This window comes from Cucumis sativus, chromosome 6 (genome assembly GCF_000004075.3).
Source record: "Cucumis sativus cultivar 9930 chromosome 6, Cucumber_9930_V3, whole genome shotgun sequence".
In the NCBI taxonomy this organism is placed as follows: Eukaryota; Viridiplantae; Streptophyta; class Magnoliopsida; order Cucurbitales; family Cucurbitaceae; genus Cucumis; species Cucumis sativus.
Genome location: NC_026660.2, coordinates 28,260,303 through 28,272,693, shown reverse-complemented (window position 1 = coordinate 28,272,693; position 12,391 = coordinate 28,260,303). Strand labels below are relative to the sequence as shown.

Here is a 12,391-nt window from a genome sequence, read left to right as displayed (position 1 = left end):
CCTGCATGACTCCCATGATGCCAATTAAGAAGGATGCGAATAACAAATTTTGGCAAAGCCTTCGTAGTTGGCATTCAGGGAGCCAGGCAGATGCATATATATATATTCATTCCTATCTCTCAAATCCCAATGCCAAACCCAAAGCCAAACTCCATCGTAAAAATGGCTTTTATATATATACATATAGGAGGGCACATAAGTCCACGAATAAAGCCAAAAGGGGGTTCGTGGGTTGGATCGAATAATAGAGATTAACTTTTGTATGTATGTTTGTTTAAAAAACAACCACTCAAAACGACAACGTACAGCGCCATAGGCTCCACCTCTTCTCTAATTCTCTTTTAAAAATTTCTTCAACTTCGAGATTGACAGACTACGAGGCTTGCGCTGTTAAAATATGTCCGTTTCTTTCTATCCAACTAATTCCATACCTTTTCTAATCTCTTTAAGTTAATTACCTTTTCCAGCTCTTATTAACAACTTAATTACTTACCTTACCAACCCCATTACCATATTCAATTCCATTCATTCATTCTTTCAATATTTTACAATCAATAATAAACATTTTAGGCAGGTTTATTTATTTATTTATTTATTTATAATTTTCTGATTTTTATAAAATAACAAAACATCCACATTTTATCAAATTCTTTTTCTTATTGTGGTTAGTTGTAAATTTGAGATTTTAAACCTCTCCTTACAGCGAGGTTTCTTTGGCTTTTCCATTTCTTTTTTCTTGATGTGAGAAATCGTTTGTCCATTTCAATGTGGACATTATTTTCGTTATTAACTTTCTTTTTCTTTTCTTTGAAAAATGATTGTTATTAGCTTTGATGTATATATTCTCCATTTGCCGGAACGAATAAGCTTTGATATTTCCGACGTGTTGTGTGGAACGAGAGAGCCTGAGGCTGAGGCATCTACTTATTGTTCCTAAACCCAATTTAACATTGGCTCTTTCTGTTTATTTTGTTTCTTTGGCCATAATTGGTAAACTTTTTTCTTAACTAGTCAATCATTTAATTACACGTCAAACAATCTATGAGAATAATAGTATTATAAATATGGATTTTCATTTTATATTCACTTCCATCCATTCTTTTCTCAATTTTTCCTTTCCATTTACTATATCATACCTTAAACACTTACCAATAAATTCTTTTATTTTGTCGCAAAAGGTAATTAAATTTAGCATTGGATTTTTATGAAAATACTCTTAAATCAGTGAAGTGCTACCAAAACAAATGATTGACCTTAGAAGTATATGTTTTGTATCTCAAAAGGCTAATTCTATTGAAAACTAACACAGTTGAGTTTGAAGAGTAAATGTATCATTCGTTTTTTTTTTATAAAGATTAAAGTTTGATAACCGTTGTTTAGGAGAATTTGATGAGACGATAGAAAATCATAAAACTAAATTCTAAGTTTTAAAATGATGGAAAATAAAATGTTAATTTAATAATTAAAAATATGAAATTTGAAACTTAATTTGGGTTGATCGTATTGCGATTCATCCTCTCTTTATACTTCACTCGCTTTCTCCTTCTTTCATTGTGAATTGCTCTATGTTTCTCTGTTTTTGCATAAATTCAGACCATAATCTTTGGATTTAATCACTGTATTCTATTTCTGAAGCAGATCCGGCCGGAAAAAAATGTCGTATGCCTACCTATTCAAGTATATCGTCATCGGCGATACCGGTACGTCTCTCACTACTCAATCAGTTTTCTCAAGATCGCTTTCCATTTATGGTGTCTTCTGCTTTCTTTTTCAATACCATAAACATCCCTTTTTTTCTCTTCAGGAGTTGGAAAATCGTGTCTTCTCCTTCAGTTCACGGATAATCGATTTCAGCCTGTTCATGACTTAACTATCGGGGTCGAATTCGGAGCCAGGATGATCACGATTGAGAATAAGCCAATTAAGCTCCAGATTTGGGATACTGTATGTTCCAATTTTGGTTTATATATTTTTATGTTACTGTCAATTGATTTTGATTATGCCTTTATTCCTTTCTGTTGTGTCACTTTCTTACAGCAGTTTTAGACTCTCTGCTTCAGTGTGATCTTTTAGGTAACTTTTCAATTTTTAGCCACTCAATCACTTTGCATTGGAGTTTTCAAAAGATGCTGTCCTTCTCCTTGTCAATTTATGGTGTCAACTGTCTTTTGTTATTTTCTTTTAGTGGGATCTTCGTTCATATTGTAATTGGAGCCAAACTTAGTAACCTCCTCTTTGTCCTTACTTTCTTAAAGTGTGCCCTTTCTGTTGTCCTCTTTATGATATATTTAACAATTAAGTTTAACAATTTTGGAGCTGGGTATTCGAATCATTAACCTTTAGAATAGAAATAGACACCTTACCGTGTAGCTAGGACTTTTTCTTTTTGGCACCTAGAATGAAATTTGACCATGTTTTGGAATCTAGGAATAATCATCATCTAACCCATGAAAATTGTTGCATTAGCACGTGGTCAAGGTTAATCCCACTTTGACAATCATCAGCGTGTATTTGGTTAGGAATAGGGTGGCCTCTTTTCTAATTGATAAGGCCGGCTAAGATACTGTTAACACAGTTCTAAATGTTAAGGTTTGTATGATTGTAACAGGCCGGCCAAGAGTCATTCAGGTCCATTACAAGGTCCTACTATAGAGGTGCTGCCGGTGCCTTGCTTGTCTATGATATTACCAGGTCTTATTTTTGTTTCTTTTTCTTCTTGAATGACTAACTAATCTGCAAATGCAAAGTTCTTTTTCACTTCATCTTGATAATGCTGGATCTTTACATGCATCCTTGAATGATTAAAGAGATGGGACTTGTCATCATTCGGTTCTTTGAAATCTGTTGGAAATGGATGTCCTATTGGATTCTTAATGTGAAGTTTTTCATTCTAATATATCCTTACCGAGCTGATTATTTACACGAGAATTGTGTTCACTGCGTTATTCAGAAGGGAGACTTTCAATCACTTGATTAGCTGGTTAGAAGATGCAAGGCAGCATGCAAACGCAAACATGACAATTATGCTAATTGGTAATAAGAGTGATCTTGCTCATAGAAGGGCTGTGAGCACAGAAGAGGGCGAACTGTTTGCAAAGGAGCATGGTTTAATATTCATGGAGGCATCTGCCAAAACTGCCCAGAATGTTGAAGAGGTGACTACATAAAATATGCTTATGCTGAAGTACTTAGAAGCATAACGAGACTTGTTTGGGTGGAAATTTTATAGTATACTAAAAACATTTAAGAAATTCAATCACTCTAAATATGACAAGCACCCCATTTTCAGGCATTCGTAAAGACAGCCGCAACCATATTCAAGAAGATTCAAGATGGAGTATTTGATGTTTCAAATGAGGTAAACATCTATCTCATATCTTTTCTACTTCTTAAAGTTCCACGTACATAGATGACAAATTCGTGATTCGTTATCATAACACTGAACTAAAATGCTAATGTTTTTAACCTAAACAAACCAAAAACATCAAGAGTATATTCTACTTCCTATTGTGCATTATGCACATGGAATGCTGTCACTGACGCTGCATTTTTTATCATCCTCAGTCTTATGGAATCAAAGTTGGATATGGTGGGATTCCGGGACCGTCAGGCAGCAGAGAGGGATCATCTGCCCAAGCTGGCGGCTGTTGCAGTTGAACCATGAGATTATAGAAACTAAGCTGGCTTCAACAATCTGTTTGTGCCTGCCTTAATTCATTTCATTCTTTCATTCTTTTTCATTTTTCCTCATGTGCTGCTGTGAAATGTGAATATCCCCTCCCCCTTCCCAACCAAAAAAAGAGTAGAAGAAGCTTTTGTGTTAAAAGAAAAAGGCATTTTCTTTTAATGCTACATTTTCACTCTGCAGTCAATTCAACTGTAAATCAACATTGTTTTGAATTCATTAGTTCTTTTGGTGAAGAACCTTTAGCACCATTTCTTCATATTCGTTGTTTTTTTGTTCAATAAATGCGATGATGACAGGGTTCTTACTTTGATTTTCAATCTCAAGAAACATAAGTGTGGTGTCGTATCATTGAGCTATATTTTGCTTGTCATACTTTTAGCACGATAAAGGGTAGATGGATCCGAAATTCAAACCTTTTGGTCATTCACACATTTGTACATGAGTTCAACTTTTATCAATGATTGATATTCTATTTTACCTCTCTTGAACAATAATAGAGTACAATGGACGTTTAAAGTTGAGAGGAGTTATAAGAATAAAAATTGTTGAGTTCACATGACATTTTAGTGGAGGTTACGTTACTTCACCTACAAGTAACATATTCACACTAATCCAACTATAAATCTCCACACAAGTCACGTTGTATCTCAAAATTCCGTTCAAAATTGATCTTATGCATTACAAAGTTTTTTTTCTTTAACAAAAAAAAAAAAAAAACTAAACAACACACTTATTAGGAATAATTACAAATATAATGATCATACCCAAAACATCAAGAGACAACAAAATACGAAATAATTTACAAGTATAGAAAAATTTAGATATAAGATTTAGAGTGATAGTCCATACCCTAATATGAGCACATAAATTTTGTTATATTTTCAATCTTAAAAAAAATGTTCTACACTTAGTTATCACATTGAAGTTTACAAATTAAGGTCTTGTTTGATTATCATTTGACTTCAAAGAAAACTTACGGTTGTTCTCATCCACTTCTCTTCTTAAAATATTTGAATTCTTAGTTAAACATTAAATAAAGAAAAAAATTCAAAAGTTGGCTGAGTATTTTTAAAAATAGTAAAATAAATTTAAAAAGTTTTAAACAATTAATGTCTGCTAATAGAAGAATACTAGTTGCTTGTTGTGGATGAAATATGAAATTTTTTGTAAATTTTTTTTTTGACAATTTCCAGTTAAAAAGATAGTGTGAGTAAACGAAATTTGTTATTAAAAAGTAAGAGCATCACAAACTCATTTCCAAAACATTTTATAGTCTCAAAATCTAAAGGATTCTTACCAATCCAACATAGTCTATTAAATACAAATTTTGAAATGTTGTGTGCATATTTAGAATTTTTCATCATCTATCGACCACCTCCAATCATTTTTATTCAGATATTATAAGCTTTTCCGCTGTGTTTTTGTTATTTAGAATTGATTTGGTATTCCATATACAAACAAAGATTAAAACCAATTCACAAAATTAAAGAAAGTTCCGAAAAGAAGAAAGAAGACCTAATCTCCTCCCATAGTTCCATCAAACTGGAAAATTCTCATGATTTTTTTTGGATCGAAATGGCAAGTCCTTATAGATGGAATTCCACAGGGAGGAGGAGCCTATGTAAGATCAAACCTCAAACAGGAAGAAGAAGAGATGAAGAAGAAGAAGACAGAGCAAAATCATCGCAAGAAATTCATGAACGATTCTACAACGCACTACTCCCTTGTTGAAGCGGTTGATTTAGCACAGACCTCCAGATACAATCCATTGCCTCCCCTCCCTGCTCTCCGCCGTCCAACGACGGCGGAGGCGGCGGCGGCGCTTGTGCCTCGTAATCCTTCTCCCAAGGATCCGGCAGAAACTCTGTAAACGCCGTTCCAATTGTAAGCGGAGTAGCAATATCGGCGGTGGATGCTCCATTGTAAACGGAGGTGAAGAAAACGTCTTCAAATTTCCAGTCATCGGATTTGGAATAAATCAGGCCGTCCTTCAACCAGGGGAAATCGAAGACCCCGAACGACAACAGATCGAAATCAAATGATGTACCAGGAGAAGATTCTTGAGCATTATCGTGGCTGTGCTGCCTCTTTACGTTAGCGATCTCCGGCAACGAAGATTGATCGTATATTCCATCGGGTGGTGACGACAACGACGATGATTCTCGTGGTCGCTTTGTGTTATGGCGTTCCATTGAATAAACTGATGGAAGTGATTCGGAAGATGAACGATGAAACCAAATATATATAATATATATATATATATGGGCGGGTAAAGGTAAAGGAAACGAGAGATTTTGTTAATCAGAAATAAACAAGTTGGCTAAATTATCAAAAATACCCTTCACTTACACTATGCGTTGGCTCACCTCATATATCACATCTAATGCTGCATTTTATCCTCATATCACACCAAATTATTCTATATAATGTAACGTGTCACAAATTATTATTATCTAGTTTTTAAATATTTTAATTTTTTTTAGACCAATGATGAAATAGTAAAACATAGATGTAACCAAATATTATCCTTTCATATATTTAAAATAAAAATGACATTTTTCTTTAATTATCGAAAACTTTTGTTGCTGAATGGTAAAATTATTTTATTATTTAAAGTTAAAAAATCATATTATAAAGTTTTGATAAATGTATGGAAAAATAATATTTAAACGAATTTAAAGAAGAAAGTGGAAAGTGTAGGAAGTAACGGAGTAGCAAAAGGAGAGAATGATGGTGTAATGAAGAAGATAAAAAGAAGGATTGAAAATGTGAGGGGGGAAATGAAGAAAAGGAGTCACGCAAATAGTGAGGAAATGGCGTGGTTGTGCGGATATAAGTGAGAGAGAGAGAGGGAGGAGGGCATCATTCGTCACCCAACAAACATGAACATGTTACACATGATGGCCACCTTCCAACCCTTATTTCTTCCACTTTTCACGTTCCATCATCACGCTTTCATTACACCCTCCCTCCCTCCTCCCTTCCAACTTCAACACACACATTTCAATCTCTTTATAAATTCCTTACAATCCATTGCATATTTATTCTTTTATGTTTCATTTTCAAGTATACACATTACTTATCCATTTTATATATCTATGTGCAATTTAAGGGAGAGAAAATATACAAAAACAAAGAAAATAATTTATATAGGAGATTTAGTTTAGGCTTTATATATAATTATGAAAAATTTCTTCTAGTATAATATATTTAGCTATTTAATACCAATAATAAAATATGGTATAAAATATATATTATTATAGAATGTGATGTAATTTCAGAATCCTTTTGTTGGTGTTGTGAATGGGCTGGGGATTTGGGCCTATGGCAAAGTAAAAATGTGAGCCCAAATGTATGTTCAATATTTTAATATTGCAACGGTCTATTTCTTGATTTATCGTTTTTTTTTTATTATTTTAACAACTATCATTTTTTTATTGACGATTATGATGGCTGCGTGTCCTCATATAATAAATAATAAATAATAAACAATATAATTATTTCATTTCCAACCAATCTTTAATATTAATATACTTTCTTTTCGTAATATTAAAAAAGATATTTATTGGGAATTGTTATTGATAACTAACAAATGGTTTTTACATAGTTATTTACAAAGAAGAAAAGAAAGAAATGCTTTAATTGCAAATTGGATTTCAGTGTATAGTTTTAAAAAAGTTAAAATTAGTGGTTGAATGGGTTAAAAGTGAAATGAAATATGACTAATGAATAAAGAATAGGGTAGGGGTGTCCGTGTCCGTAATTACGCAATTACCTCTTTCGATCACGTGTTTGACATCTTTGATTCGTAGTTATCACTCTTTATTTTTTTTCTTCTCAAAACTGCCACTCTCATTGCGCCAACCCCAACACAACACGCTCACGCTCTTTTCATCAAAATCAAATTCCTTTCATCTTCTTCTTCCTCTATCCTCTTCCGCCATTTTCTTTTTCTAAATAAAGCTTTCTTTCTTCAACCTCATCACTCTTTTCATGTTCTTTACTCTTACCTACAATACAGTTTCGCCCTAGCCAAAACCTATCTTATATTTCCATTATTCCATCCCTTTTCCCTCTGTCCTTACTTTCTGATCCGTTCTTTGAAGACGCGTGTCCTTTCTTTGCCTTATCGATCCAGCCGGTGGACTCTGGATTTGTTATTACTCTGCGTATTTCGTGTTTTCATGAAAAATGCTGATCAGAAATCTGGTGGCCTTGATGCTCTTTTTCACGGTTATTGCTCCGATTTTGCTTTACACTGATCGCCTCGCCTCTCTTAAGTTCTCATGTTAGCGTTCTTCTTCTTCTAACTCACTGATTTAGTTTTTTTTTTTTTTTTTAATTTATTGTTGTTCATTTTTTAGATTTTAATATTGGGTTGTTGTTTCTACAGCTAAGGGCGATCTTGTTGAAGGTTTTGCAACTTCTGTAAGTAAATGCGTTTAAATAGCTTTCTTCTTCTTCTTTTTTTTTTTGCTTTCAATTGCTATATTTGCAGAACGGTGTTTGGTTGGATCTTTGGGTATTTTCTCTCAGTTCTTCTGATTTTTCATTGTCTTAATGAACTAGGGTTTCAATAGCAACTACGGGCATCTGAATCTTGTTGATGGGGTGGGGTATTTTGTTTATCAATTTCTCGTGATCTTTTTAAATTCTATTTTTGGATTATTACTTTGTTTTGTTATTCTTTTTGCATATTTGAGTTACTAAGTTTTCTGATGTTTCTTCTTTGATTCATCGTTTGGGCTATAGAAATCTTCATCAAGCGTAAAAGAGCCCGTTGCGATTGTTTACTCCGACAACAAGTTGCTTACAGATTCAGGTGCTTCGGATTGGCAGAGCAATGACGGCATCCAAGGTTTGGCCAAGAATGTGCTATATGATATATATATATATATTTCTTTGTTTTTGCACCATTATTTTCGTTTTGTATGTTTCTTTACCTTGTGATTTGTTAATTTCTTCTTCTGGTGCACAGGTGTCATAGAGCGTAAATCTACTCGAGTATTGTCCACAACTGATGACGAAGGTCTTTCTCAAAATGAGAATCCCATTAAACAAGTTACGGACCCCATTGGGCTGCCAAATGTCATTTCAGGGAATCCCAATAGTACCAGTGAAAAGAACAGCGAAGTTGATCCTGTATGTATCTTTTTTTCATTTCTCCTATACTATTTGGTTGTATTGTATTTGCACGTTCATGGTGATATTTAGTAGCCTTTGATAGCTCTTTCATGATTTTCACAGACAGTTCTGGCTTTCAGTTCTTAACTAAGTGGTAGTGTTATGTTGTACATAAACTTCCTTATTTCCAGAATTAATCATTTTAACTCTACTTTCTCTTGGTTTCTCTTGCCTTGTTAACTACCAGAACGTCAAACAGGAGCAGTCAGCCACTCAAACTTCTGAAAAAACTGATGGGGGGGAAATAGTAAAATCGAGAGTCGAACAAGACAGTGTTCAAGTTGCTCATACTAATGCTCGGGTAAGACATCTAAAGGACCAGCTCATTAGGGCCAAAGTTTACCTCTCGCTTCCAGGCACTAGGAACAATCCCCACCTTACAAGAGAACTTCGACTGAGGATAAAAGAAGTTCAACGAACGTTAGGTGATGCAAGCAAGGATTCTGAGCTACCTAAAAAGTAAATTTTCTGTCTGATGGCTTTCATGATCACATTGAAAATGAATTATTGTCTTTTATATATTTATTTAAATCTAATGGGATGGCACATTCTTGAGAGGGTCTTTGTGTTCATTATTGGAATTCTATTAATGTTGCAGTGCCCATGAGAGATTGAAAACGATGGAGCTAACCTTGGCAAAAGGGAAACAAGCTCAGGATGACTGTTCTACCGTAGTAAAGAAACTACGAGCTATGCTTCACTCAACTGAAGAGCAGTTACGAGTGCACAAGAAACAAGGCCTGTTTCTAACACAGTTAACAGCCAAAACACTTCCTAAAGGCCTTCATTGCCTTCCTTTGCGCCTGACAACTGAATACTATTCTCTGAATTGGTCCCAACAGCCTTTCCCAGGTCAAGAGAAACTTGAAGATCCAGACCTGTATCATTATGCATTATTCTCAGATAATGTATTGGCAGCAGCAGTAGTTGTTAACTCAACAATTACTCACGCAGAGGTATATATTTCTCATGGAACTATGCTGTCTGTTTATAGTTTGTACAATGATTTATTTTTCACAATTAATTGGGATTGGTAGGAAGAATCTGATTTCTTGTCATTGTTGAAGTTTATACAACTATGGACCTTTTCCTTTATTTGAGATCGTAACTTATGTAATGTATTTGGTATTTTCAGGAGTCTTCAAAACATGTTTTTCACATTATTACAGATAGACTCAACTATGCAGCAATGAGAATGTGGTTTCAAGCAAATCCACCTGACAAAGCTACAATTGAGATTCAGAATATTGAAGAGTTTACATGGTTAAATGCCAGTTATAGTCCAGTTCTTAAGCAGTTGGGTTCTTCAACCATGATAGATTATTACTTCCGGTCTCATCGGGCTAGCTCTGATTCAAATATGAAGTTCCGGAATCCAAAGTACTTGTCCATCTTGAACCATCTACGATTTTACCTCCCACAGTTATTCCCGAAGCTCAAAAAGGTTTTGTTCCTGGATGATGATATAGTTGTGCAGAAAGATCTCACGGGACTTTGGTCCATTGATTTGAAAGGAAATGTTAATGGTGCTGTTGAGACTTGTGGAGAAAGCTTTCATCGGTTTGATAGATATCTCAATTTCTCAAACCCTCTCATCTCCAAGAGTTTTGACCCTCATGCCTGCGGCTGGGCATATGGTATGAATATCTTTGATTTGGATGAATGGAAGAGGCAGAATATTACGGAGGTGTACCACTCCTGGCAGAAGCTGGTAAGTTCTTAAGGATGAATATTTATTTTACTTGTGCGCAAACCTTTTCAACACTGAAAATACGTCTGGAAAAAAATTTGAAATGAAACATCTTTTTTTTCTGTTTCTAATTTTTTTTTTTGTGGGGTGCGGGGACTAGGAGGGTCTGATGCATATCTATTTAGTGCTGGGAAGTATTGTTTTATTGTGACTTGTAGATCCTAGCTCTTTGGAAGTAGAATTAGGCTACTAGTCCTCTTGCTCAAAATATCTGCATTTTTTATTCAGAATTACGACAGACAATTGTGGAAGCTGGGGACATTACCACCGGGTCTCATCACATTTTGGAAACGCACTTATCAGCTCGACAAATCCTGGCATGTTTTAGGTCTAGGATACAATACTAATGTTGGGCAGAAGGAAATTGACCGAGCGGCCGTCATACACTATAACGGGAACATGAAGCCATGGCTTGAGATAGCCATACCCAAGTACCGAAATTATTGGACAAAGCATGTTGATTTTGACAATGTATATCTAAGAGAATGCAACATTAATCCATAAATGGTCCTTGTGGACTCCTAGTTTCCTCCATGATTTTAACATCCACAATAGTTTTCCAGGTCTGGATCTCTGCTTTTTTTTTTGGTTCTCTAATATATTCTTTTCCCTTCTCCTTAATTCGTTTATTGGTTATGTAAATTAGAACTTAACTGATGCTATCTATTCTAAATTCCCCCACTTTAGATGTATACCATATGTGAGTCTCTATATTCTGTTGCTGTACAGAATCTGCTTAACCAAATCCTTTTAACAAGTCGCAAGTTCAACTTTCGGATAAGATGTCAGCTTTCTATCTCTCTTTCTCCCCCTTTTATTTTATATTTTCTGAAACTTCTATTTCGTAAAATTCAAAGAGTAACTGAAACAGGCCAGATGGAGATTACAAAAATTAAACTAGAGAGGGAGAGAGAGAGAGAGATTTGGCATTCATCATGAACTTTAACTAACATTCCCGATTGCTCTTTCTTAGATTTACATCCCCAAGTTGCTTGTCTATTGAATTCATTCTTTGTCCGATAAATCAGCATTTAATCAACTACAATTTAAATTTTGTATCAGTAGGTGCTTTATCTGGCATGATTTTGCACAAACAGAAAGACCATGGGTTGGGTTGTAGCTTGGAAATAGGATTTAGTTTCATAATGAAAAGAGCGGTGGGGAGTTGAGGGTTGGTGAATTGAGGAAAAAAGCAAAGGTGTGTGTTATGGCTGTGGCATTATGTGTGCAGCTGGCTTTGTTACCTGCCACTTTATTCCTTCAATCACGCCTGTTTGGTATCTTTTGCCTTCTTTACTTCAATTTGATTGATTGAATACTTCTCTTTCTCTGTGGGGCCTATTGAAAATGCCTCCTAACTGTGATTCAAATTTCAAACTGTGTGGATATAAATCTTGTATATGAATCAATGTCTTTATTTATGCTTCACATCTGGATTTTGGGTCTTAACTATTAATTTATAGTCATTTTCTTTGCCACTAACTTCAGGGCCCAGTAGGGATCGGCCTGCATACCTAACCCTCTCTCTCTATGCAGCTCCATAACTTCTTTGAGACAGATGGGGTTGGATGGGTTAAACTCATGGACAATAGACTAAAACCAAGCCAAAATTCCGAGGTATTATTTGTCTTTATGTGTTTGTGTAAATTTAATTAATCCTTTGGACAAAGCTAACTTGTGTATGGCTTAACTAGTTAACATGTATCCTCTCGACCCAGATGTCAAAATTTGATATTGTCCTTATGAATTTATGTGACTAATTTGTATTA

At 34.7% G+C, this 12,391-nt stretch overlaps 2 protein-coding genes across 6 annotated transcripts; both read left to right on the top strand.

Annotated features, from left to right (window-relative positions):
* The first annotated feature begins 1,458 nt into the window (after positions 1–1,458).
* Positions 1,459–4,005, top strand: LOC101211480 (ras-related protein RABB1c). The gene is made up of 6 exons (XM_004134768.3): positions 1,459–1,700; positions 1,805–1,944; positions 2,609–2,691; positions 2,951–3,155; positions 3,290–3,358; positions 3,565–4,005. The coding sequence occupies exons 1-6, from the start codon at positions 1,655–1,657 to the stop codon at positions 3,655–3,657; spliced, it is 636 nt and encodes a 211-aa protein (XP_004134816.1). The 5' UTR covers positions 1,459–1,654; the 3' UTR covers positions 3,658–4,005.
* A 3,532-nt stretch (positions 4,006–7,537) lies between these two features.
* LOC101214692 (probable galacturonosyltransferase 4) lies at positions 7,538–12,391 on the top strand. Of its 5 annotated transcripts, XR_004217557.1 has the most exons (11): positions 7,538–7,976; positions 8,082–8,116; positions 8,258–8,299; positions 8,441–8,546; positions 8,667–8,830; positions 9,060–9,331; positions 9,471–9,828; positions 10,008–10,583; positions 10,851–11,185; positions 11,352–11,406; positions 12,159–12,391. XR_004217557.1 is itself a non-coding variant. In XM_011659795.2 (9 exons), exons 1-9 carry the CDS (start codon positions 7,880–7,882, stop codon positions 11,124–11,126), a joined length of 1,926 nt encoding a protein of 641 aa, XP_011658097.1. In that variant the 5' UTR covers positions 7,538–7,879; the 3' UTR covers positions 11,127–11,314. The 5 variants fall into 5 exon arrangements, 2 of the variants coding, with proteins under 2 accessions (XP_011658097.1, XP_031743467.1); XR_969910.2 differs by lacking the exon at positions 11,352–11,406; XR_004217558.1 differs by lacking the exon at positions 11,352–11,406 and having other exon boundaries at positions 12,111–12,391.

Bases quoted from the DNA above. Each gene is read 5' to 3' on its own strand.
- LOC101211480 (XM_004134768.3), top strand. From the start codon at position 1,655: ATGTCGTATGCCTACCTATTCAAGTATATCGTCATCGGCGATACCG. The intron at 1,945-2,608 runs GTATGTTCCAAT...TGATTGTAACAG, and splicing joins AGCTCCAGATTTGGGATACT to GCCGGCCAAGAGTCATTCAG. The intron at 3,156-3,289 runs GTGACTACATAA...CCCCATTTTCAG, and splicing joins CTGCCCAGAATGTTGAAGAG to GCATTCGTAAAGACAGCCGC.
- LOC101214692 (XM_011659795.2), top strand. From the start codon at position 7,880: ATGCTGATCAGAAATCTGGTGGCCTTGATGCTCTTTTTCACGGTTATT. The intron at 7,977-8,081 runs GTTAGCGTTCTT...TTGTTTCTACAG, and splicing joins CGCCTCTCTTAAGTTCTCAT to CTAAGGGCGATCTTGTTGAA. The intron at 8,831-9,059 runs GTATGTATCTTT...GTTAACTACCAG, and splicing joins AGAACAGCGAAGTTGATCCT to AACGTCAAACAGGAGCAGTC.